The 24,204-nt window shown below is 33.3% G+C and overlaps 1 protein-coding gene across 6 annotated transcripts in view; it reads left to right on the top strand.

Moving 5' to 3' along the window:
* GTF2I (general transcription factor IIi) overlaps positions 1 to 24,204 on the top strand; it is an 86,167-nt gene that overhangs the window by 33,047 nt on the left and 28,916 nt on the right. Inside the window, exons 9-17 of one of the 6 annotated variants that reach the window (XM_054693599.1) lie at positions 720 to 797; positions 8,149 to 8,205; positions 10,194 to 10,250; positions 12,074 to 12,136; positions 18,607 to 18,717; positions 20,105 to 20,170; positions 22,590 to 22,773; positions 23,025 to 23,083; positions 24,105 to 24,176. In XM_054693599.1, coding sequence (XP_054549574.1) covers positions 720 to 797; positions 8,149 to 8,205; positions 10,194 to 10,250; positions 12,074 to 12,136; positions 18,607 to 18,717; positions 20,105 to 20,170; positions 22,590 to 22,773; positions 23,025 to 23,083; positions 24,105 to 24,176 — 747 coding nt within the window. Of the gene's footprint in view, positions 1 to 719; positions 798 to 8,145; positions 8,206 to 10,193; positions 10,251 to 12,073; positions 12,137 to 18,606; positions 18,718 to 20,104; positions 20,171 to 22,589; positions 22,774 to 23,024; positions 23,084 to 24,104; positions 24,177 to 24,204 lie in introns of all 6 variants that reach the window. The other 5 variants (XM_037506802.2, XM_054693600.1, XM_054693602.1 and 2 more) reach the window with 5 other exon arrangements.

Raw genomic sequence — 24,204 nt, 5'->3', positions numbered from 1 at the left:
ATAATATCTGAAATATCCTCATGATTAGATTCACCTAATGCATTTTTAGTGAAAATATAATACTGATGCTTTATTCTTTCATATCATCAGATGGCAGATGATTTCTATTTAACCCTTTACTGATGATATTTATGTGAACAATGTACAGGGAATATATTTTTAGTAAGAATTTACTAAAAAATTTAAGAATCTTTTTCTTGTTTTTTTTAATTAAAATATAATAGCTCAATATATAGAAAGTGTGCAGGCTTCTGTAACCTAACACATCAAGATGCAGAATTTTGATAAGCCTGCTTCCCTCTCATTCCTGTTTCCAGTAGTTAGCTATTTATTTACTGGATTTCTTTTTTTTTTTTTTTTTTTTAATTTTAGCTTTATTGAGGTATAATTTACATTACTTGAGTTCCAATATAGATTTCTTTTATCTGGTTTTTACCTCCGTGTAAGTGGAGTTGTACAATATATATTCTTTTATGTCTCACCATAAAGTTCTGTCAATCAGCAAATAATTCCAGAGTATTAGTAGTGGTTGAAACTTTGTCTTGGTTGAATTGTAGATGATTTTTGCTCTTCTGCTACCTAGCAAAGTTTTGTCCTTTCAGAGTCTTTAAAAAATATCTATGCATTGTTCTGCATTCCTAGGAGGGCAGACTAATTTCCCTTTATGATTTAACTGAATACCCTGAAGAACAGTTAAATAATTTCATTTGCTTTTATAGGTATTTCCCTGGAAATGGCAGCTGTGACAGTAAAGGAAGAATCAGAAGATCCTGATTACTATCAATATAATATTCAAGGTAATACTGTTATATACAGTTTTTCTTTCCAAAATTTATTGTTAGTTAAAATTTGTTCATCAATTGCCAGAATTCCTTAACTACTATTTTATTGATTGGTCTTTTATTAACATGTATGTTTATAAGTCATCACTGTAATAAAATATACTTAGAAAATGGATCAATAAAATGAATTAAACAATTTATGGGGAAATGTAAAGTAGCCATTAATGTTAAAAGGAAAATCAAAAGTGACACAAGAACTTAGTATAGAGTTCAGTTCTACTTTTTAGTGCTATTTGCAAGGCTTGAGATGTCTTCTGAAACTTTAGCTTTATTTGTACAACAAAAATAAGTGTATGAGCATTATCATTATCTTAAAAGTCTATAAAAGGTAAGACATAATAAATTTTAGCTTTTATCATTTTGTTCCATGTTTGTTTGCTTGGTTATTTGGAAGGAACTAAAGGTTATAATTTCACAGTGCAGTTTTACGCATCAATGTATTCTCATTTAGAATACCATATTTTATAGTGAGTTAATTTTTTTTACTATGATGATTGGATTTTTTAATTAAATAAAAAAAGATCAGCCCTCCTCTACTTGAGATTTCACAATTTCTGAAGATGCAGCTTGGATTAACTTAATAGATGGATCAGAGCAAATGTGGACTGACTCTGCTTGTTGATCAATGTTGACAAAAGTGTCTATTCCTGATAGTGCTCTTGCGTGAGGCAAGAGTTTTAAACTTACTATTGAAATAAACCCAACTACTCATGAAAGAAAAAAATAAGTTCAGTAGTTGTTATGTGTTCAGAAACAAAAAGAGCTAACCACACTAAAAGACACTTAAAATCTTAGGATATCTTTGAAGGGGTTGTATATCACCTGGTTAATGGTACATATCAACCAGTGCAATAGGTGCCTTACTTACTAGTGTTTATTCTTTCCATAAAAAAATTTTATAAACATAAAAGGAAGATAAATTACATTCCTATTGCTGTTAACATTGTATTGCTTTCAGTTTTCTTGTGTAGTTTTTTGTCACTTTAATTTTTTAGGTGCATAATGTACATTAAAGTATAAAATATGGTTTATTTCATGTATACCTATAAAACCATCTTCACTGCAATCAAAAAAATGGAATTTCTGTGACCCCCCCTCCCCCGATTTTCTTGTGTCCCTTTGCAATTCACCAGCCTCCTTAACCAATCACTGATCTGTTTTCTATCATTATATAAATGGAATCATCATAAAGTATGTACTGTTTTCTTAGGGTGAGGTGCATTACTGTTTACATTCTACATAATTTTTTGAAAAATTCATCCATAAGTTTTGAGTATATCAATCAATAGCTAATTCCATTTTATTACTGAGTATTATTGTTCAATTGTATGGATATACTACAGTTTTACTATTTCTTTGTCTCTTGGTGGACACTTTGGTAGTTTCCAGTTTGGGGCTGTTAGAAATAAAGCTACTATCAACATTTATGTACAAATTTTTGTGTGGAAATAAGCCTTCATTTCTCTTGAGTAGATTCCTAGAAATGGAATAGCTGGGACATATGGTAGGTATTTAACTTTGTAAGAAACTGAGAATGCACATTTTACATTCCCATCAGCAGTGTGCCATAGTTGTAGTTGTTCCATGTCATGCCAACACTTGTATGGCCAGTCTTGGTGGGTTGTGTGTTTTTGTTGTTTTTTTTTTTTTTTAGCCACTTTATTGGGTGTCTTATGATACCTAATTTTGGTTTTAATTTGCATTTGTCAAATGGATTTATTTTATTTAAAAACATAATCTTTTACCAGCTCACTTTTATCATTATGAAAGTCCTAGGAATAAGTTTATTCTGGTTTTGTAATTACATGAATAGTTGTATATATCTGTTAAACCCTGTTGTAGTAAAGTTCATGAGTTTTATCCATCACTTTTTATTGCTTGTGATATTAGGAAAAATGTGGCTTAAAAGTTGAGATAATTCTGGGCCTCCCCGGTGGTGCAGCAGGTTGAACGCAGTGCTGTGAAGCTGTCTGCAGCCTCTGCAGTGCAGATTTGATTCTGGGCCAGCCAGGAAGATTCCCACATGGCGTGGCAGACCTCTCCTGTTGCGCCCACTGCTCCCCTCAGCAGTGTATTTCGGTTATCTGCCTGTTCTGCAACCCGATCTGTCTCTGGTGAATCTTCTCACCCTCCTGTGACACTGGCCTGTTCCCCAGCTCTTGCATAAAAATAAATAAATCTTTAAAAAAAAAAAAAAAAAGTTGAGATAATTCTGAGGGTCTCTAATTAAAAAGTCAAAATTTTGCAAAATATTTACATTTTATAGCAGATGTTAGTACCTTACTGATCTATGTGCCTAATGTGATATAAATTATTTAATAAAATATTCTATTTTATACATATTTAATTTGGGAAAAATGTGTCTTCGTCTTTGGTATTGTCTTTTTAGCATCACTGTTATCAGCCATGAAGGTTTTTTGCTCCCATTTGAGGTTGGGGTGTGAGTGGTTTGTGTTTTTTTTTTTTTTTTTTTTTTTTTTTCAGATTTATTTATGCATATAAAACTAGGGTGTAGGCCAGAGGTGTGGAGAGTGAGAGGATTCACCAGCGACAGTGGGGAGCAGAACAGGTGGATCTACTGAAATACATTGCTGAGAGGAACAGTAGGTGAGACAGAAGAGGTCTGCCACCCCATGTGGGTTAGCTCCTAGGCTGGGGATAGAACTCAGTGCCACAGTGACCACCAGGGTGGTCCTGGGAATGTGATTTAGGGTGATGCCTGACTAATAAGACTTGGGTAGGAGGGCCTCCCTGGTGGTGCAAGGGGTTAAGCACAGCACTGTGACGCTATCCGTAGCCTCTGCTGCATGAGTTCGATCCCCGGGCAGGGAGCTACCCACATGGTGCAGTAGACCTCTCCCGTCTCGCCCGCTGCTCCCCTCAGCAATCTATTTTAGTCAGTTTGCCTGTACTGCTCCCCACTTTGTCTCTGGTGAATCCTCTCACCACCAGCACCGCTGGCCTGTACCCTAGTTCTTATATGCATAAATAAATAAATCTTTTTTTAAAAAAAGGTTTTATTTAATTTTACAAGCACTGGGGTATAGGCCAGAGGTGTGGGGGATGAGAGGATTCACCAGAGACAGAGCGGGGAGCAGAATAGGCAGACGACTGAAATACACTGCTGAGAAGGAGCAGTGGGTGCGACAGGAGAGAGCTGCTGTGCCATGTGGGAATCTCCCTGGCCAGCCTGGCAGCTTCACAGCGCTGCGCTCAACCTGTTGTACCCCTGGGGAGCCCCTAAATAAATAAATCTTTAAAAAAAAAACTGGGTAGGAGGAAAGATTGCTTGAAATGATAATCTCTTCAGTGCATTTGAAAAAGATAGAAGCTAGATAGTTTTGTTTCTAGCAAGCTGGGAAATACAGTCAGTGAAATTTGGATATTTCTCTTAATTGCGTTTTGACAGCTCTGTATATTCTGAATAAAATATCCTCTGTGGTGTGATTTACAAATAGTTTAATTTGATGAAGTCCATTTACTAGATTTTTTTTATTGTGTGGATTATACTTAAGTATCACAGATAAGAAATCCTTGCTTACCCAAAGTCAAAAATATTTTGTTTTATCAAAATATTATAGTTTCACGTTTACATCTGATAGATCTAGACCTTATTTATTTATGTGTGAGATACTTGAGTTCAGACTTAAAATATGTGAATAGTCAGTTTTTCAGCACCATTTGTTAAAAGACTCTTCTTCCATTGTATTACCTTTTACATCTTTGTCAGTTTCTCAAGTGTATTTTATTACATTGATCTCTGTCCTTTTTCCAAATTAAATTGAGTAGCTTATAGCATCTTGAAATCAGCTGATGATAGTACTCAGGTGTTCTTTTTCAAAATGACAGTCCCTATTTTAGCTCGCGCGCGTGTGTGTGTGTGTGTGTGTGTGTGTGTGTGTGTGTGTGAAGGTTGTTTGTTAGAGGGCTTCAGGTCTGCTAACATACTTCTGGATTGTTTGGTCTTTTTTCTCTAACTTCCTCTCAGTTAAAAATGCTTGCATCTCTTAGTAGCCAGCATGCTCTTAGATCTGCAGTTGCCCTCAGCACATTCAAGCCATGTCACAATTTTCTTTGTAGTTATAACCTTTTTCCCTGAAAATTGACTTTGCACATCTTAATCTCCTTGTTGCCTGTCATAACACCACTTTCCTTGGGCATAAACAGAATCCTTGTCCTTTGTACTGCTTCACTTTGTGGGGTTATAACTTGCCACACTTCTTTCAAGAATTCTGCAGATTTTAGGTACATTCTCCTGGCATAATTGCAGTTGAAGAACATATTTTATATAATTTCACTTACTTTATTAAGGTTTTCTGGTAGAGGGCTTCAGGTCTGCTAACCTTTGCTGGTACTTGTGTCTACTTCAATGCCAGAGTATTGACATCTCCAATGCCTTGGAGGATTTATCCTTTTCTCCTTTCAATGCTATACCTTGTGATTCATGTCTTCTGAAGGTTTGTTGTAGCTATCAATATCCTAGAAACTTTTCCTCAGGCTCCTTCTTAATCATCTGGTTTCCAAATGGTAACTTTCGTCCTGACTATAACAAACTAGTTGAGTTTTATTCATTGTGTTTCATATAAATGGAATCCTAATACATGTAATCTTTTGTTTCAGGTATGTTTTATAAAACATAGTTTGTTAGACATATTTGGAGGGTACTTAGATCATGTATTTGCATTGCTGTGTTTTTAAAACGCTTTTTAAAAATTGAAACACTTAAAACCTACAAGCACAATGTACATCTGCCCAAATTGACTGAACGTTAATGTTCTGTTGCTCCCTCCCCCGTGTAACATAATATTGAATGTGTAATTGATAACTTCTTTAAAGTGCTCCTGAATTTTCCTTTTATCTTTGTATCTCCTGAGTTAACCATTTTCCTGAAATTGAGGGTTGTTCTTGCTAATACAATGATGATTTTATACTTTTATTGCATATATATTCCCATAGGAGTATCTACGGTTGCACATCCAGTACATTCTATGCGTAGTCTTTGCTCAGTTTTTAAGTTTGACATGAATAGTGACTTTGTATATGCTGTTTGTGTATATGTTCTTGTGTGACAATCTTTCAATATAAGTTTTCAAAGATTAACCTACTTTGACACATGTGGATTTAATAGTATTGTAGTAGGTACATTGTGTGGTTATACTATAGTTCATTCTTCTACAGAAGAAAAAAATACTTGTTTTCTTCCAAAGCTTTTGGTATTGCAAAATAAATTTGAGTATCTCTGTGCATGTGTCAATTCCTCTATGATAGTGATACTCATATGTAAGTTGAGAATCTTTGATTTTTCACAATGACTACTAGATATTTACTAGTAACTTGAGAGTGAGGGTAAAGTATTCTGTCTATCTTATGGTGAATAAAATCCAAATATATGTTGTTAAAAAACATGTAGCTAGAATTAAATAGTATAATTTTTGAAAGTAGTGATCCTTAAAGTTATGCAGAGGAGATATTAACTAAAACAAATTTGAATCCCAAAAAGAAAAAGGTAACAGGGATAAAGAATAAGACTACATATGTACGTATATGTAGATGTAAATATATGCAAATAAACTACTACTTGATACACCTGTTAATTAGTTAGTATATACTAACAATATAACCTTAAAGTAGAAATAAAGAGTTGACACAAGCAGGGGGCCTCCCTCGTGGCGCAAGGGGTTAAGCACCGCACTCTGAAGCAATCCTCAGCCTCTGCAGCCTGAGTTCAACCCCCGACCGGCCAGGGAGCAACCCACATGGTGAGGCAGACCTCTCCTGTCTCGCCCACTGCTCTCCTCAGCCTTGTATTTCAGTCAGTCTGCCTGTTCTGTTTCCTACTCTGTCTCTGGTGAATCCTCTCACCCCCCGCATCTCTGGCCTGTACCCCAGCTTTTGTATGCATAAATAAATAAATCTTTAAAAAAAAAAAAAGAGTTGACACAAGTATGGTAAATTTATAGATCTACATTCTTATAGGAGATTTAATAAATTTTCTAAACACAATATAATTAAATTTTATGTCAGTAATTTAAAATTGAAATCCTGGGCCTCCCCTGGTGGCGCAGCATTTGAGCGCCTGGCTGCCCGCAGCCTCTGCAGTGCTGATTCATTCCCCGGCCATCGGTGAGGGTCCCACAAAAAAAAAAAAAAAATTGAAATCCTAAGAAACACACTGTAATTGACTTAAAAGGACCTCATTTTTAAATATTTAGAACAATACAGTATTGAGAGTGCCACATAACTAGACTTATAAAAAAGAAAGCAGCTGAAGTGGTACTTATTTAATACCCTTAATATAATTTAATTTTTGTATATTTTTACTCAGGATCACACGATTAGGGAGCAGTGAATCTGACATTTGCATTCAAGTCTCATTTAGCATCTTTCTAAAGATATTCTAAATACCAACAATTTTTGTATTTTCTTTGAAATTGTTATATCTGTTTTTTGTTTATAATGTGCAGTTTGGTGCCTGTGTGTAAAATTTCTCATGCATTAACAAGGCCTTCCAAAAATCTTAGGATATTATCCAGATAATATTAAGAGACAAAGGAACGGTTTGTATTCATATTAATATAAGAACATGGTTTTATGTTAGTAGTCATTAAAAACACTGTTCCCTATTTTAAATCTGTTACTTTCATCATTAAAAACTTGATAATTCATGTAAATGTGTCACCAAAATCTCGATAGCATTGTAGAGTTGATTTACCCAGAATAGTTTACATGTTAATAATTGGAAAGACCATGTTGTTATTAAAGTGTGCTGCTTTTATGGATTAGCAGGAAAGGCAGAATCTAAATTAATAACTGTTAGTTTGTCATGTTTCTATTTCAGTGGAGATTCAGAATTACTGATAATTACTTGATTAGAGAGTTTAATGAAGGTGAGGTGAAGCAATATGATTCTGCATTTTTCCTTAGTATGATAAAATACTAAGCAAATATTTAAGGAAGGAACAAATAAATATGCACTTATAATCTATATGAAGTAGCAGTTTGCTATTATGATATTCTTTTACTATCCACCATTTGTAGAAACATCATTCCCATTCAATTCATGTCTAGTCATTTTCAAAATTTCTTTTGACTATATGAATTTTTTCTGAGTACACCTTTTCCATTCACTAAGACCATAAATTGGCACCACTCATTTTGTCATTTTTTTTTTTTTTTAATTTTGCCCTTTTTGTTCATGAAAAGGCTGTCTTAATTCCATTTCTCTCACCCAAATTTGTTTGCTAAAGTGACCCAAAATACATTTTTGGGATTACTTTTGAAGTACTATCTTTGTATTCCAAAGCAGGCCCTTCTGAAACTGATGATGTTGATGACAAACTCCCCCTTTCGAAGTCTTTGCAAGGTATACCTTTTTCACTTCCATTTTCCCACATGCTGTTCTTATTTAATGTTTATTTATATTGGACAGACTGTGTTTTAGTATTTGTATCTGTATTATTTTCTAAATGGAAAAGGAAAAAGAAATGTATTGGCCTTTTTTTTTAAACATATAAATGAACTTCACAAACAACAATTTTCAAAACCAATTTTCCCTTTTGTGAATCTAGTAATGAATCTCGAAATGGGTACATGACACACTTTCATATTTAAGGTAAAGTACACATTTATACCTTATATGAGAATAGTCAGAAGTAAGGTTTTTATTGTATAGTTTATAATGTAAATATCAGTAAGGTCATGTTGATAACTTAGTTGTTAGTAAGATTGTAAAATATCACTTGTAAATCCCTAAGTTTATCAATTGAATATCTTTTGGGGAATTTTTGTGTAGTGTTCCCTAACTTGATGATCATAGACTGTTTGTATGGCTTTTGCTTCTATTTGTCTGGCTTGGAGCGCATAAAATTTAATTTCCTTGCTTTTAATATAAATGTAATTGCTTATTTCATGGTTAAAAAAAACAAAAAGAACATAAAATCATTGTTTACATGTACTCTTGTCATTTCATGAAGGATAGACAACCACCTTATCTGTTCTTATTCTTTACTCAATCCTTTTGAGTATTGGCCTCTTCTCCCTTGTCTCTCATTCCTTTGACCTTGCATGTTTTGTTGTTGACTGTTATGTCAGAGAACCTTAAGTTCAAAAGTCAAAACCTTAAGCTCCTTAAGTTCAAAAGTCAAAGAGGAAGACAGGGGAAAGGAACTGTGTGTTGAGAAAGCATATTAAGAAGTTAATTGAAGAATTCATGGCTGTAGATCTATAGATTTACATAGAGTTTTGAATTCAGGTGAGTTTTTATAATATGAAGTAAGTAGAAAAGAATCCCAAGACAGTTAAGGTATTACACAGCTTATCATTGAAAACCAAAAATATTTCACCATAGTATGTACTTTAAATTCAGAATACTAGATACTGAGTATCAGTTTTTGAAACTGTAATAAATGCTTTTTAAAATTGAGGTAGAATATATTTAAAACCTGTGCCTGGGGAGTTGTAGCTCTAGTATAGTTTTTGAATTTAATTATCAATAAATGGCAAAATAGCTTTGATTTTGCTTCTGTTCCCCTTATATAATTCTTATTCATATGTATTTTTATTTATACACCAAGGCAGTAATTTTTATCCTCTGTATTAAGTAACTTAGACATTTATGGATAGATTATGAGTCTTCTGGGGCAGTTTGGGTACTTAATCCTAAGTGGCTCGCTAATGTTTTAGCTTCTTTCCTGTTAGTAAAACTTCTGCTCTGGTAGGATGAGCCTGTTTAACTCGTGACTGCCTAACCTGATACATTGCTTTATGTTACAGTTTTTAGAAGCAGGCAGATTATATTACCTGAGTTAAAATGCTTTTGAGACTAAAGGTAGTATCTTAAATTTTAACTTACGAGTTTCCTTTAAGCACAACTTTGATTAAATAATGGGGATTGAGTTTCCATAAGCTTCTACCATAGTAAAAATGGAATGCAGGAAACATTTCACAACAAAACTTGAACTTGTTTATCTACTCTTTAAAGGAAAGAATTGTTTTTTTTTTCCTGTGTTTCCATCAACAAATGAGCTTGGTACTTAGAAAACAGTCATTCTGTTACTCAAATTCCAATATCTAACAGTAATTACCTTGTGAAGTTACAGCAACTAATATTAAATCCCCAAATCTAGGTTTATTCTCTATGTTCATGTTTTCAAATAATTTTTTTAGCTTTTAAATAAAAATGCTGTGTGTTTTTCTGAATTAGATCATATTGTTTGAATTAACTACTAAAGAGTAAAAGAATCAATTTGTATATGGTATATTTGTAAGTCTTAAGTTGTTTCAGTTGTTACCTAGTTTCTTTTCAGTACACGTTTTTATTGGTTTATTTTATATAGTTTATTTTCTTTTTAGGAAGCCATCAGTCTTCAGAGGGCAACGAAGGAACAGAAATGGAAGTACCAGCAGAAGGTTAGAAATAAAGGGATTTTTATTGTTTCGTTCTATATTATATAGAATATTACCCTTAATATAAAGATGATGGTTTTTGGTATACCTACTTAGCCAGTAGTTACTTGTAAATCCTAAAATCTACCAGTTTTTACCATACTGAATAATAAAGTATATGGGGATGAAACTTAAATGGTAAGTAACTCTTCATGATCCAAAATGCTGCCATATTAAAAAATTTTTAAGAACTATTTTATAATTAAAGTATTATTGGCTCTGTTCGTATTTCATTTTTACACATACTGTTTAATGATGCCATTTTTAAAAGTAGGGTACAGTGTACATAATATTAATAAAATAGATATTTCCTTTCTTTATAATTTTATTCCTACAGCTATAACACGATATACTTTACCAGCCATTCTCTTTTGATTTTTTAGGATTGAATGCATATTTAATTGTGGTACAGCTTCATTAGATTTTGATATTGCAGTTTTTTAGATATTGCAACTGTATGTTAAACTGTTACCTTGCAGTGTGGCTTCCTATTTCTAAGTGGTTTATATGGTTCCAAAAGAATATTTCTAGATTTTTCCCTAGAAAAAAAGAACTGGTAAAGTAACTGATTCTTGTTTTAAAATTATTACTTCTCTCATCAGTGGTCATGTTGTCCCCTTTTTTCTAAGAAAAAAGGGAGTCTGTGAGTTTTTATTCCTGATGTCTACTTTTTAAATTTTATTAAAAAAATTATTAATTTCATCTTTTACCCTCTTTGAATGGAGGGAGATCTTAAGGTCCTTAAATGTTGACTGATATTTCCAAATTTGCTTTTAGAATTGTGGTTTCTAACTGGAATGCATTTCTTATAGAATACTGAGATCTTACTTTAAACAATATTTTACATTTCTTTTTGAGACCTTTTTATAGAAAATTGGGTGGATGACCTTTTTTATGAGTAATGTATAGAGGTAATGTTTTCTATAAGGAAAGCCTGTTTTGGGTAGGCAGTAAACAAAGTGAAACTCCTTTATACAAGATACACACAGTACAACAGTAAATCAAGCAATATAAATCGCTTCACAGTTTCCAATTCTATCAGTAAATATTAGGCTTTGAAATACTTTAATTTTGTGTAAATGTTTATTGTCACATTACAGTGTTAACAGAGTTGAATTGAACTTTGATTCTGGTCTTTATTTCTTTACTAACAAGTAAACACAGTCTTTGACCAATCAATTAATCCCTCAACCTTTGCAAAATGAAAAGAGAGTTGATGAGCATACTCTCTAGCTTCTAACACTAACATTCTGATGTACATTTGTTTTGTGTAGTAACACAAATATTAATAAGATACTACATTTTTCAAGTTTGTTGCATGTAAAGGTAGGTCATAGCCCTCTGTACATTGTTATAGTCATTATCTTGCTATGAAGATTCCCCAATGGAACAAAATGGATTGTGGTTGTATTTACCAGTGTAAACCACTGCTAGAATTCTTGGAGAAATTGCAAATAAAATAGAAAGTCTTTGTTTTTTATCCTATCACTTTCTAATTACAGCAGGAAAATGTGACTTCATTACTTATTCCTCTAAAAATATGAGTTTTTTGAGTCCATTAATGCAGGTAACTTGTTTTTTCCTAATAGTTTTCCAATTTTAAATTTTGTTTTCTTTTATCCCTATTTACAATGAAAAGGATCAGATAATTTAATAATATGAGATGATTTAAAATGACAGTAGAATTTTATAGTAGGCTGCTTTTGGAGTATGAAATCAGTAAAATGTTGGAACATACAGAAAGTGCTTTATAATGAATGTCATTTTAGAATTTTATTTTTTTCAAGATTCTACTCAACATGTCCCTTCAGAAACAAGTGAGGACCCTGAAGTTGAGGTGACTATTGAAGGTTAGTCATCTAAAAGCCTTGATTCCAAAAGTTTACTTCTGGTCATAAAAATATGTCACATTCACATCTCTAAGTATGCATTTCATTCATTCTTAAAGGAAACTTGTGAAAAAATGGAGGCATTTATGTGTATGTGTGACCAAAGAGGCCCTCTTCCCAGCAGCGCGCCCAGTGCTGTGGGAGTTTTACACCAAAAGCTAGCTGTGAAGTGAGCAGTGCCCCACAGGTGGACTAAGCTATACTTTGTATCATTGGGAATCAAAAATTAAAAACTGAAATCTATGACCAGACTCAGTGCACCCCCCCCCAAAAAAAAGCCACATTTTATAACCTGTTAATAGGTTGTGAGAGAAAGATAGCTAATTAGTACTGAAATCCCTGCTATACATCTTAGTAAAGTGCAGGAGAAAGGCTTGATAGTTCAGTCAGTTCTTAGAGTGTTTCCCCTTTGCTGTACTATTTGAGGCAACATATAATCTCTCCATAAAAATTGTTTCGAAGCAGAAGCTACAAGTTTAATCTCTGAGGCTAAAGTTCAATACTTGTTTTTCTTCAAATTATGAATGAATGCAGATGAGCCAATATATCCAGTGTTCTTCAATTATTATAAGGTTCAGCTAATATGATTATAAGTAGCTTCACTTTTCATTTTTAATGATGATTAAATATGTATTAATTTTTCTTTTAATGTGTCACAATAGCCTTACCTGCCCCCCCCAAAAGTAATTTTCTCCATGGGTAAAATAGTGAAACTACAATAAATTGCACTGTGCAAAGTTTTGTTTATATACCTACTGTGCTCTAAAGTCCCTAGCAGTTTATTTTGTATACAGTTAAAAATAATCTATACATACACATGTTTAGTTTTGTAAAAATACATCTTTTCCGCATTCAACATTATGAACACTTAAAATACCACATTTCTGATTGCATTTTTCCATTACCTCACATCTTTGGTGATTTCCTGTATTAAGTGCTGCATAACCTTTCTTGGTTGGATCGCTCTTTCTTCTCCCTCATTATTTCTCTTCATCTTTCTTAATAACCTGTCTCCTACTGGTGTTACTTGGTTTATAGTGTTTTTGGCTACATGAGACTACTCTATGTTTGTTTTCATTGCTTCTAAAATGTAAATTGATTGTCAGCTTCCACTTAATATGGGAATCTTTGTGGTACTTTGTTTTTATTTATCACTAATAGGATTTTACTAACCTAATAGCAATTTTGAATTGTTTGTAGTCTAGCATTAAATAATTGAATTTTATTGCTTTCTAGTTAGAAGCTTCAATAACTACCAGAGAAGAAAATCTTGAGTGTTTAATAAATACTGTAAACATTCAGAAACTTTGTCCTCTCTGTAAAGATAAGAAGAATAAACAATCATTAAAATTCTCAGGATAATTCTTAAATAGGGCTGATTAGCCCAAGTTGATTGATCAATTCTTAAAGTTGATAAAAGCTATATTAAAATTTGGAGAGTAAATGCTTGTTTTTATAGAATAAGACCATTAAAGCAAAATAAAGCATTCATGAACGTGAAATGGTGTGGACCTTTCCAGTTTTATTCTTAATAATAAGTCATGGTGCCAGAAGCTTGATTTTTTTTTTTCATCCAGATTTATCAAGAGCAGTAGAAATTTGCTGCTTGTTTATGTTCAGAAGACAAATAAAATGACAGTTTTATATGGTAATTACAGACTAACATTTTCTATGGCATGTATGTTCATGAACAATCTATATATCAACCTTCATTAAATTGCTTATTTTTTATCCATATATTAAGGAAGGTAAACTTTAAGTCTGTGATATTAACAAGGATGATTAAATGAGAACTTTCACATCTATTTGATGAAATGTGTTGTATTTTTTTTCTGGAAAGATAATTGCAAAATGGCAGAAATAAGTTAAATATATATGTTAGCAGATTTTGGTATGTCCTCCTAATAGAAAATAAAAAACACACAAGCCTTGAAATAGGATTTTTGTTTGGCTTTTATTTAAATGAATTGAAAAGAGACCTTGTATGTTTAGTGAGTAAGGTAGCTTATCTGGAGTACCAGTTAGTTTTGCTTAGGAAAATGCTTTGTGCTTGGAAGAAAATAAAATGTTCCTGCTTGCCTCGGAATGATTAGTATGATTATTTTCAGTTGTTGCATATTTCTGCATTTTCCAAATAGTTTATATGGGAGGGGAGGAGAACTTTGTCATCAAGTAAGTTTGTCAGATTTTTCACATTAACCATGATTTATTCATGTGAAGATATTGAGGAGCTTATCTGTCATAGATGCAGAGATGTTAGCCCTGCAGGGTATGTTTCTTTCCTACTATAGTTTTTTGTGGGCTTCTTGGTACTTGAAGTCAATGGTACACATGCAAAACTTAGGCGAGTCAGGTTGGAATAATACGACTGTGTATGCCTTAATTTCATAAACATCCATGACTACATTTTGGGTAAAATCAGACTTATCAGATCTTTTATATGTGCTTATCTTTGATAAGTGCAGAGAAAAATCTTACCTCTGAATTGTTAGAGGCCTTATATGAGTATGTTAATATCAGGAGGTTTTTTTTACTTTGAAGAAGGTTTCTTTATCATGCAGTTCTCTCTAGAGTCTTGTTTCCTAAATCTGAGCCATACCATGTTGCTCATTCTGCTATCGCTCTTCCTTGTTCATTACTTAGCTTTTTCCTTTAAATGGATTATTTAAAAATTAATTTTGTGTCTCCCTAAGTAAATCTTTGAAATTTAAAATTTTTTTCCTCATAAACATTGAAAAATTATATACATAAATATTTCAACACAGGAATGCAGTTCCACATATAGTTGGTTCATATTACCACACACGGCACATGGACTACAGTTTGGATAACACTGATTTAGAGCTTCAGTAGTTGGATTACCTGTCATCCTCTGGTGGTATCCTTTTTTGTGAAGTTCATGCATCGGACTTTGGTAAATATTTGGCTGCTGCATATAATTAAGGACTACAGTTGTGATATGTTCACTTAATCATTCTACAGATAACAGGTAACTTGTGTGTGCTGGTGGTACTAAGAATTCAGGAGTGACAAGATGGGCAAGTTCAGTGGAGGGTTTTGAACAGAGGAGCAGCTGGTCTGTCCTTCACTTTGAAGAAATAAGGCTGCTGTGTTGAGAAAGACTGAACAGACCACAATGGAAGCAAGGAAACCAGTTTAGAAGGCCTTTGTGATTATCCAGGGCAGGGAAGAAGGTGCTTTAAAGCAGGGTGTTAGCAATATTGATTAAGAAGTAATTGAATTCTGGGCATATTCTGAAGATAGAGCTTCATAGGTTCTATGGGCATGTTCTGGGCATGTTGTGAAGGTAGAGCCTCTTTGTAATTGCTTAATTATTCTGTTCAACTTATTTACTGTGCTTATATTATTGGGGAGTTCATAGAATCTATATAACAGATAGGCTGGTACTGAAAAATTCCATTTTTAATTTTATAGCTGCTAAAGAGTCGTTTAATGAACATCCAGTTGGTCATGTAAAAATTACAGCTTTGGATCAAATGAGTGAAAGATGCCATTTATGAATTTGAGATGATTAGGGTAATTAATGGCTCTAACTCAATGTAATTTCCAAAGGATATAGTGAATAGGTGTCAGGTTATACAACAAAACATACCAATTTGATTATGTTTAAAATAAGAAAATCAGAGAAGTTGGTTCATATTCTATCAGTTCATTCCCCAATGAGAAAGCAGTAATACATTTTAGTTCTGAAGTCTATATAATCTGTATAAGTATTTGTAAATGTGTTGCAAAAAGGAAAATGGAATTTGTAAATACAAATTTTGAATTAGGGATTATTGGCTGCCCTTTTTCAAGGTATGGTCGGTGTTTGACTTAGTGGTAGTATAACTATTACGTATTCCTGAATAGCAGCTTTGGCACAGTAATGATGTGTTTTGAAATTTGTTTTTTAAGCTTTCAGTTTTGATGATGTAGACTTTTTAGTTTGGGCTAGAGGTATTCTGAAATAATGTCGTCTTACACTAAAGTAGTTTACGTTGAACCACCATGACAGAATAACAGTGTCATCTGTCTGGGCCTAATTGTTAAACTCTTGGAGTTTTATTTGATATTTTCTGCTGCAGAGAAATGAATAATTTTGACTGTGGAAAGAGTTTTGAGGCCAAGAGTAACATTATCTCGTACTTTCTCAAAACCAATTGCAGTTTTTTGTAGCAAACAGGAAAAAATTGAAGGTGTGCTTAAGTTTATATTTATTGTTAAGATTTACTCCATATTTCAGGGAACTAGTCATGGTCAGTTAATAGCTATGAAATGAAATAATCTTGACAATGGGTGGTATCATTTTATTTATCTTAAAATATAATTATTTATCCTAAATATTGATATAGTAATTTATTTGTTCACATTTGGATTGAACTTCATTATTTTTCACAGGGAGATACTGCTTTTCAATATATTTTTGTCTTTTTTTCAATGGCTTGTCTTGTTAAGTACTTTTCTACATTATTTTTTTCTGCTTATGGTCAAGAGTTAATTTTATGAAATATATGATATTCTTTGTTCTAAAAAATTTTTTTTGTTAATATTTTTGACTGCATGGAGATATCCTAACATTAAAGGAAAGCTGACATGCCCTTTTGCCTTGGCTTCACTTTCAAACATTTTACATTATAAGTGAGATTTATATAATAGGTTATTGCTATTCTTCATTATTGTTACATAACTATACCTTTTTATTTTATACTGATACTCAATTTTTATTTTATATAGAGTTCAATTAACAGTTTAAATGATCTATAGACTGCATTAACCTATAGGGAAGATATTTTTGCTTTAACTGTCATTATTTCTGAAGAAATGCTAATATTAATGTTTTGACATTATTCATAGGTAAAATGAGTCTATTCTGTTTCACCTTTTGGAAACTAGTACAAAATACACGAGGCTTCTAACAATCTGTTTTGGAGTTTGTGGTCTTTATTTTATATCATATACTGGGAGGGAGAGGTCAAACATGGGTTTTCAATTCATCAGCATTTTTATAGTGTAAATTGTTTATATGATAATATTTTCATGAAATAGTATTCCCTAAAAGAGCAGTCTTGTCTTTCCCAGCACATAAATGGATCCTAATGTGAATTTATCTGGTATTGATGACTTGGTATCTTTTTCTTCTATTGGCTAGTACAGTCAGTGAGTAATTTCAGGTTCCCAGGTATCAACTGGCATTGTATAAAGAACTCACAGTCGGTGAACCAGGGCAATAATATCCGATTATGTTCTCTGATGACATGGTAGAATGAAATTTAAGTATTTTCTACTTCATTCACATTCTTCGATTAGCATACAAAGTGCTGTCCAAGGTAACACTGTATACTAGGCTGAAGTTTGAATTCTTAACTATTTGATAGACAACCTATTAGTTTAGTAAAATCCCAAATCTAACATCAGTTGCGCTATCTAGTGATATGACATGATTAAGTTACATACTATTCTCTGAACCTGTAGAGCTGTAAAATGAGAATGAGAAGTGTACAAGTGTGAAAGGATACTTTTATTTGAATGGCATCTTTTGTTACTGTAGTTACTTTTCCCTATACCATTTTATATATATATATATATATATATATATATATATATATATATGTTTTAAAACTATAATTTCAACAATTTACAGTTGGTGTTTGGGCATCTTAGTAGCATGCCTCCTGACATTTTCCAAAGATTTTAAGACATTTCAGATGACAGTGATAGCTTTTTTTTATTTGATCAAAATTCTGAATCTGGCATTAGACATACATATGTTGAAATGGAACAGTAGAGTCGAGTCCAAAGACATACCCACTAAGAAATTAGCATTCAACTCTTACTATAAACATCAAATAGTCTGTATTTTGTACTTAAATTTCTGATTGCTCATTTTTACATAGCTTTTATTTTGACTGAAGCAGCAACAGTTTCACAAAGAATGTAGCCCTTTATCTTTGAATTCACAAGTTCTACGTTTGTTGATGATATTTTGACATAGTTTTCCAGCCTTCCTTGTTGTGTATGTTTGAATTTTGCATAAGTTTAAATCTTTTTTTATTCAAGCTTTATTTTCTCCCCCTATGTGTTTGTGTAATTTTAGGCAGCTCTCTATTTTAACCTTTTTCTTGAGAGACCTAGAATATAATTCTAGGGAGCTATATAAGAGAAGGAAAAATTTGTAATGACGCAGTTCAGATTAAGCAAGATAAAACAAATGAGGAAAATGAGGAATATTTACTTGAGCACTTCCCCAAAGAAGCAAAGATAAAAATGTAATTGGGGAGAAAAAAATGCTGAAAATGACAATTCAGAAATTATTATCCACATTCCAAATAGCTTTAAGGCTTCACACAGCTTTTGAATGCTGAGAATTTAACAGGCGGTGACTGTAACTCATTTAGGCTGTTCCTCAAGTGATGACAATTTTCTTTTTCAAGATGATGATTATTCTCCACCCACCAAGAGACCAAAGAGCAATGAACCACCCCAGCCACCAGTCACGGAACCTCCCAATGCTGGGAAACGGAAAGTGAGGGAGTTTAACTTTGGTAAGTTTTCATTTAAGTGTAGTCCTGTTTTCTTTGTTTTCCTGAACTTTTTCTGTTACTGATAAAAATTACTGAGAAAATATGTTGCTGCATTAAAATCTAATCTTTCAAAACCCAAGAACAGTTTGAAGTAACCTTACACATATTGCTTAAATGTTGTTGGTTTACCAAAACCATTGTACCTTCTGCTGTCATTTTGCGTGGGACTTTAAATCAATCAGTGTTACATTTTTTAATTGATAATATTTTAACTTAGATATGTTTTGAATCTCTTTTTTTTCAAATTTTTTTTTTAAGATTTATTTTTGCATACAACTGGGGTACAGGCCAGAGGTGTGGGGTGTGAAAGGATTCACTAGAGACAGAATGGGGAACAGAACTGGCAGATTGACTGAAGTACACTGCTGAGGGGAGCAGCGGGCAAGTAAGGAGAGGTCTGCTGTGCCATGTGGGTCACCTCCCTGGCCGGAGATGGAACTCGTGCTGCAGTGGCTGTGTATAGCTTCACAAGTTGTGTCTTAACCCCTTGCGCCACCAGGGAGGCCCCTGTTTTTAGTCTTTCTTAATTAACTTCGCAGACCTCAGTGTGAAGTGTTTCAAAAATAAACTTTAAATACCTTTAAACTTTAAATACCTTCTAGAATTTATAAAAAAGGGGAAATTTTCCCTTATGAAAGCAGAAAATTATATAGACTAAGATGGACTATAAAATTTAGCCTCTATACCTGTTAAAGATTGAACTTCCGTATGATCCAGCAATACCACTCCTAGATATTTACCCAAAGGAAACAGAAACATTAATTCAAAAGGGCACCTGCACCCCTATGTTTATAGCAGCACTATTTATAATAGCTAAGCTATGGAAACAACCCAAATGCCCAAAAATAGATGACTGGATCAAGAAGATGTGGTACATACACACCATGGAATATTACTCAGCAATCAAAAAAGATAAACTCATGCAGTTTGCAGCAACATGGATCGAGCTGGAAGGGATCATGCTCAGGGAAATAAGCCAGAAAGAAAAAGAAAAATACCCGATGTCTCACTCATAGCAAGAATTTAGAAAACCTTAAGAAGGGACCAGGAAAAAGACTAATTATAATAAAGTAAAAGTCAAAATCAACAAGCAGGTATAAACCGGAGACACACTATGCGGGGGGGATTAAGGTCAAAATAAAGGGGGGTAGGAATTGTAGGGGGACTATGACCAAGATGAAAATGCATACATTGTGCAAAAATGAAAAACGTAAAAAATATATAAAATTTTTTTAAAAATTAAAAATATTTTCCCCTGGGTGGGGGGAGGATTAGCCTATATAAATTAAAAACATATTAGTACCCTCAAACAAGGATTTATTACTGAGATTTAACTTCCACTTTTCAGAGAAATGGAATGCTCGAATTACTGATCTACGTAAACAAGTTGAAGAATTGTTTGAAAGAAAATATGGTATGTCTATTTTGTTAATAATCTTTTTAAATCATTGAGTTACTGTACATCTAATGTGAGGAACTCTTGTTCTAACCCTAAATTTCACCTTATTTGTACCTGTCTTTCTGAAACTGAACAAAATTTGTCCATATATTAGAAACTTTGTTTTTAGATTACTGCAAACCTTAGAAAGAGTATTCTTCAATTATGAATTATGATTTCATTTTAAACTTTACAGCATGCATCTTTGGCACGTTCATTATAAATGAAGTCTGGGTTCTTGGATCTTTAATTCAAGATTCTATTCTTAAATATAGTGTTCTTAAATATAGTCTTCTTAATCTTCTGGGTTATATCTAGTGCAATATTCATCTAGATACCCTTATTTTCTCCATTGACAGATTTTAAAATTAGGTCTCTTACTTTAATCTTCTCTCCCTGGCTACCATTATATAGTGATCAAAGAAATAACCAATTTCTTATCACCCCCCCATACTTTTGGCCTATACCCAGTTCTTCTATGCATAAATAAATAAAAAATGAATTTTTTTAAAGCTTTCTTTTATTTATGCATACAAGAGCTAGGGTGTAGGCCAGAGGGGCAGGGGGTAGGGTGGGTTGAGAGACTTCACCAGAGACAGAGTGGGGAGCAAAACAGGCAGATTGACTGAAATACACTGCTGAGGGGAGCAGCAGGCGAGACAGGAGAGTTCTGCTGCCCCATATGTGGGTCAGCTCCCTGACTAAAGATCGAACTCATGCTGCTGTGGCTGCTGATACCTTTGCAGTGCTGAGACTTAACCTCTTGTGTCACTAGGGATGCCCAATAAAAAATAAATCTTTAAAAAAAAACCCAACAAATTTTCTAGACATTATGTCCTTTTATGCCAAAAGAGTGCATTTCAATTGGAGATTTGGATTAGAAGGCATTGTCTTAATTTCATTTCTATCATTCCACCAGTGATATTTACTGTCCCATATTATTTAGAAAAGCTAATTCTTTGTAATTTAATAAAATCATTGACTTTTAAGACTCCCAACGCTTTTGACTTTTTGCTACTATTGCATTATTTTATTCTTGGATAAATAAATCTTAGCAGAATTTTGACAGTTCAGAAAAACTTTTTTTAAAAAACCTTAAGATATTAACATTTGTTTTTAGAATAGTTCTTTTCCATTATATACTGTATGTATTGTTATAAACCTATGTGTCTTTCCAATTCATATATGGCTCACATTTCAATAAAAGTTTGGCCATGTTACTCAAAAAAAAAAAAAACATAAGTTCATTGCAGATTTGGTTTAGAGTGCTGTACTTTTTTTTGCTATGGTTTCTCCTATTCAATTGTAATAAACAAAAGTGAATACCATTAACCCTTTGCACTTCGAACCATTCTGGACATTGGCTACCAGGTACTCGACGCTACTTTGCGGCGGAAACGTGCATTTACAGACCCTCGTATTATTTAGTATAATTTTGGAACCAAGTAACGTATTATAATGATATTGGACTTATATGAATTGGGTGACATCGAGGAATGTATATTTGCAAAAAAACCAATATTTTATTGTTTATAATTTTGTACAGTATGATAAGTTTTGTAACACTCCCCAATATGCATTGCAGGCTGATTAGTGCATGTTTGACATGTCTGTATAGAGGTCTGTCTGGAGCTCATCTTCACTACTACTTGTGTCATGAGACTCATTTGTGGTTGGACGCTTTGCCATTGTTCTAATAAAAAATATGAATAAATGCATGTGTTGAAAATTTCTAATTGTTATTACTAACTGACAAGATGATATTTACCAAAATACCTTTCACCAAACAATTTATTCACTAAGAATCACTTTTCAGATTTTCTCCTCGTTAGATCTATGTGCACTGATCAAAGCTTCAAACCAAAATGAGCTCAGCTTTGAAAATCTTTTCCTCCAGATGTAGACTTGTTTATTTGTAATTATATATCTCACTATACAGTGCGCGCTATGTTCGAAAACCGACCTTTCTTCTACAAACTCCCCTTATCGCTCTTTTCAAGTGGCGTCGCGAAGTGCTCGGACAGTCGTGAGCACGCATCTCACGTTCTCGTCCGACACAAAACCCGCTGACATTTCTTGTATATATCTTAGTAATTTTACGATATTTTGATTTAATTTCTTGTGCCATTTCAAGATAAAACTTCAGGGAAACATGCATGTCTCAAAAAGTTGCGTTGAAATAATTCAGTTCCCCGTAATCACTAATAAATGGCAATGTCCCCTGAGAGGGGACATCCGAGTGATATGCTAGAATTCCGATGTTCCCTGAGAGGGGACAGCGGGGTGCAAAGGGTTAAGTTACAAAAGTTTCAGAGCAATGCATCTTCTGTTACCGTTTTCTGCAAACAATAACATTTATGTTAATGATTGTTCCCTTCTCTTTTTATCCATAAAGCTCAAGCTATAAAAGCCAAAGGTCCTGTGACGATCCCATACCCTCTTTTCCAGTCACATGTGGAAGATCTTTATGTTGAAGGACTTCCTGAAGGAATTCCTTTTAGAAGACCATCTACTTATGGGATTCCTCGCCTTGAGAGGATACTGCTTGCAAAGGAAAGGATTCGTTTTGTGATTAAGAAGTAAGACTCTTGAACTTTTTTCTTCTTTGTTCTTTTTTTGCCTAGCACATCTTTTTATATTGGTCATCAATATTCATTCACTACTAGGGCTATATTTAACTTTGAGATGTTGTGTATTTTACTTTTTGAATGTGCTTGATAGTCCAGATTGTCTTTTTAAAACTATTTTTGATGGCTGAATAGTAAAGAAGTACTAGTAGTTGTAACTTTTTTTCCCAAGTAAATATTTAGTACTTTTCCTCATTTTTCAGACATGAACTTCTGAATTCAACACGTGAAGACTTACAGCTTGATAAACCAGCTTCAGGAGGTAGGTTTAACCAGAACTTTATGTACAAGCAACGCTTGATACCAGAATATAGTCCAGCACTATAGAAGAATTAATTTACTTTTTCTTAGCAACCCATTATAAATAAGTATAAACATCACTTCTAGTTAAACTAAAGGAACTCTTTTCTATTTTTGAGATGTAAAATTTATTATCTGTCGTGATGTGTTCAACTTTATTATCTAAAGTCTACCTTAGTCACTTGAATAATCACTGATCATTATACCCAGGCCATTTAAAGATTGATATCTTTGAGTATTCAGCCATTGGTGTCATCACTTTGTTAGATATGTTTTGGAGGAAATACCATTTTGATTTGTTTTTCTTGTTTGTTTTTACTCTGGAGTATGAACTAGGGTCAGGATATAAAATAGGACATCAACCATTAAGTGTTGGTATACTGGAAGGATTGCCAATATTATTCTATCCCTGTATTTATTTATTTATGCATACAAGAACTGGGGTACAGGCCAGAGGTGCGGGGGGTGTGAGAGGATTTACCAGAGACAGAGTGGGGAATAGAACAGGCAGACTGACTGAAATACACTGCTGAGGCGAGCAGCAGGCAAGACAGGAGAGAGGTCAGCTGTGCTATGTAGGTAGCTCCCTAGCCAGTGGGGGGCAAACTCATGCTGCAGAGGCTGCAAATACCTTCACAGTGCTGTGCTTAATGCCTTAGGCCAACTGGGAGACGTTATCCCTGTATTTATCATTGCAAAAATTGCATGCTAGTTGTTCTTGAGTGAGCTGGGTTATACTATTCCCAGCTTTAATTATGAGTCTTTGGTGTGTCCCTGTGAGTGACTGAAATTAACAAATTTTCATTTTGTCATTGCTCTCTTAACCATTTTATTCGATTTCAGTACTGTTTTAATAATCTGCAATATTAGAAATAATTTTCATCAGAACAAAAAATAATTCTGCCTTTTTAATAATCATAATATATAATAAACTAATTTACTAATGTTACCAGATTAAGAAATTTGTGTTTGTTTTTCTACAGTAAAGGAAGAGTGGTATGCCCGAATCACTAAATTACGAAAGATGGTAGATCAGCTTTTTTGCAAAAAATTTGGTAAGTTCAGTTCCTTCCCAGTTAAAGT

This window comes from Talpa occidentalis, unplaced genomic scaffold (assembly GCF_014898055.3).
Source record: "Talpa occidentalis isolate TD23 unplaced genomic scaffold, MPIMG_talOcc4v2.1 talOcc4.12, whole genome shotgun sequence".
Lineage (NCBI taxonomy): Eukaryota > Metazoa > Chordata > Mammalia > Eulipotyphla > Talpidae > Talpa > Talpa occidentalis.
The sequence above is the reverse complement of the archived record's forward strand: the minus strand, read 5'-3'. Positions and strand labels throughout refer to the sequence as shown.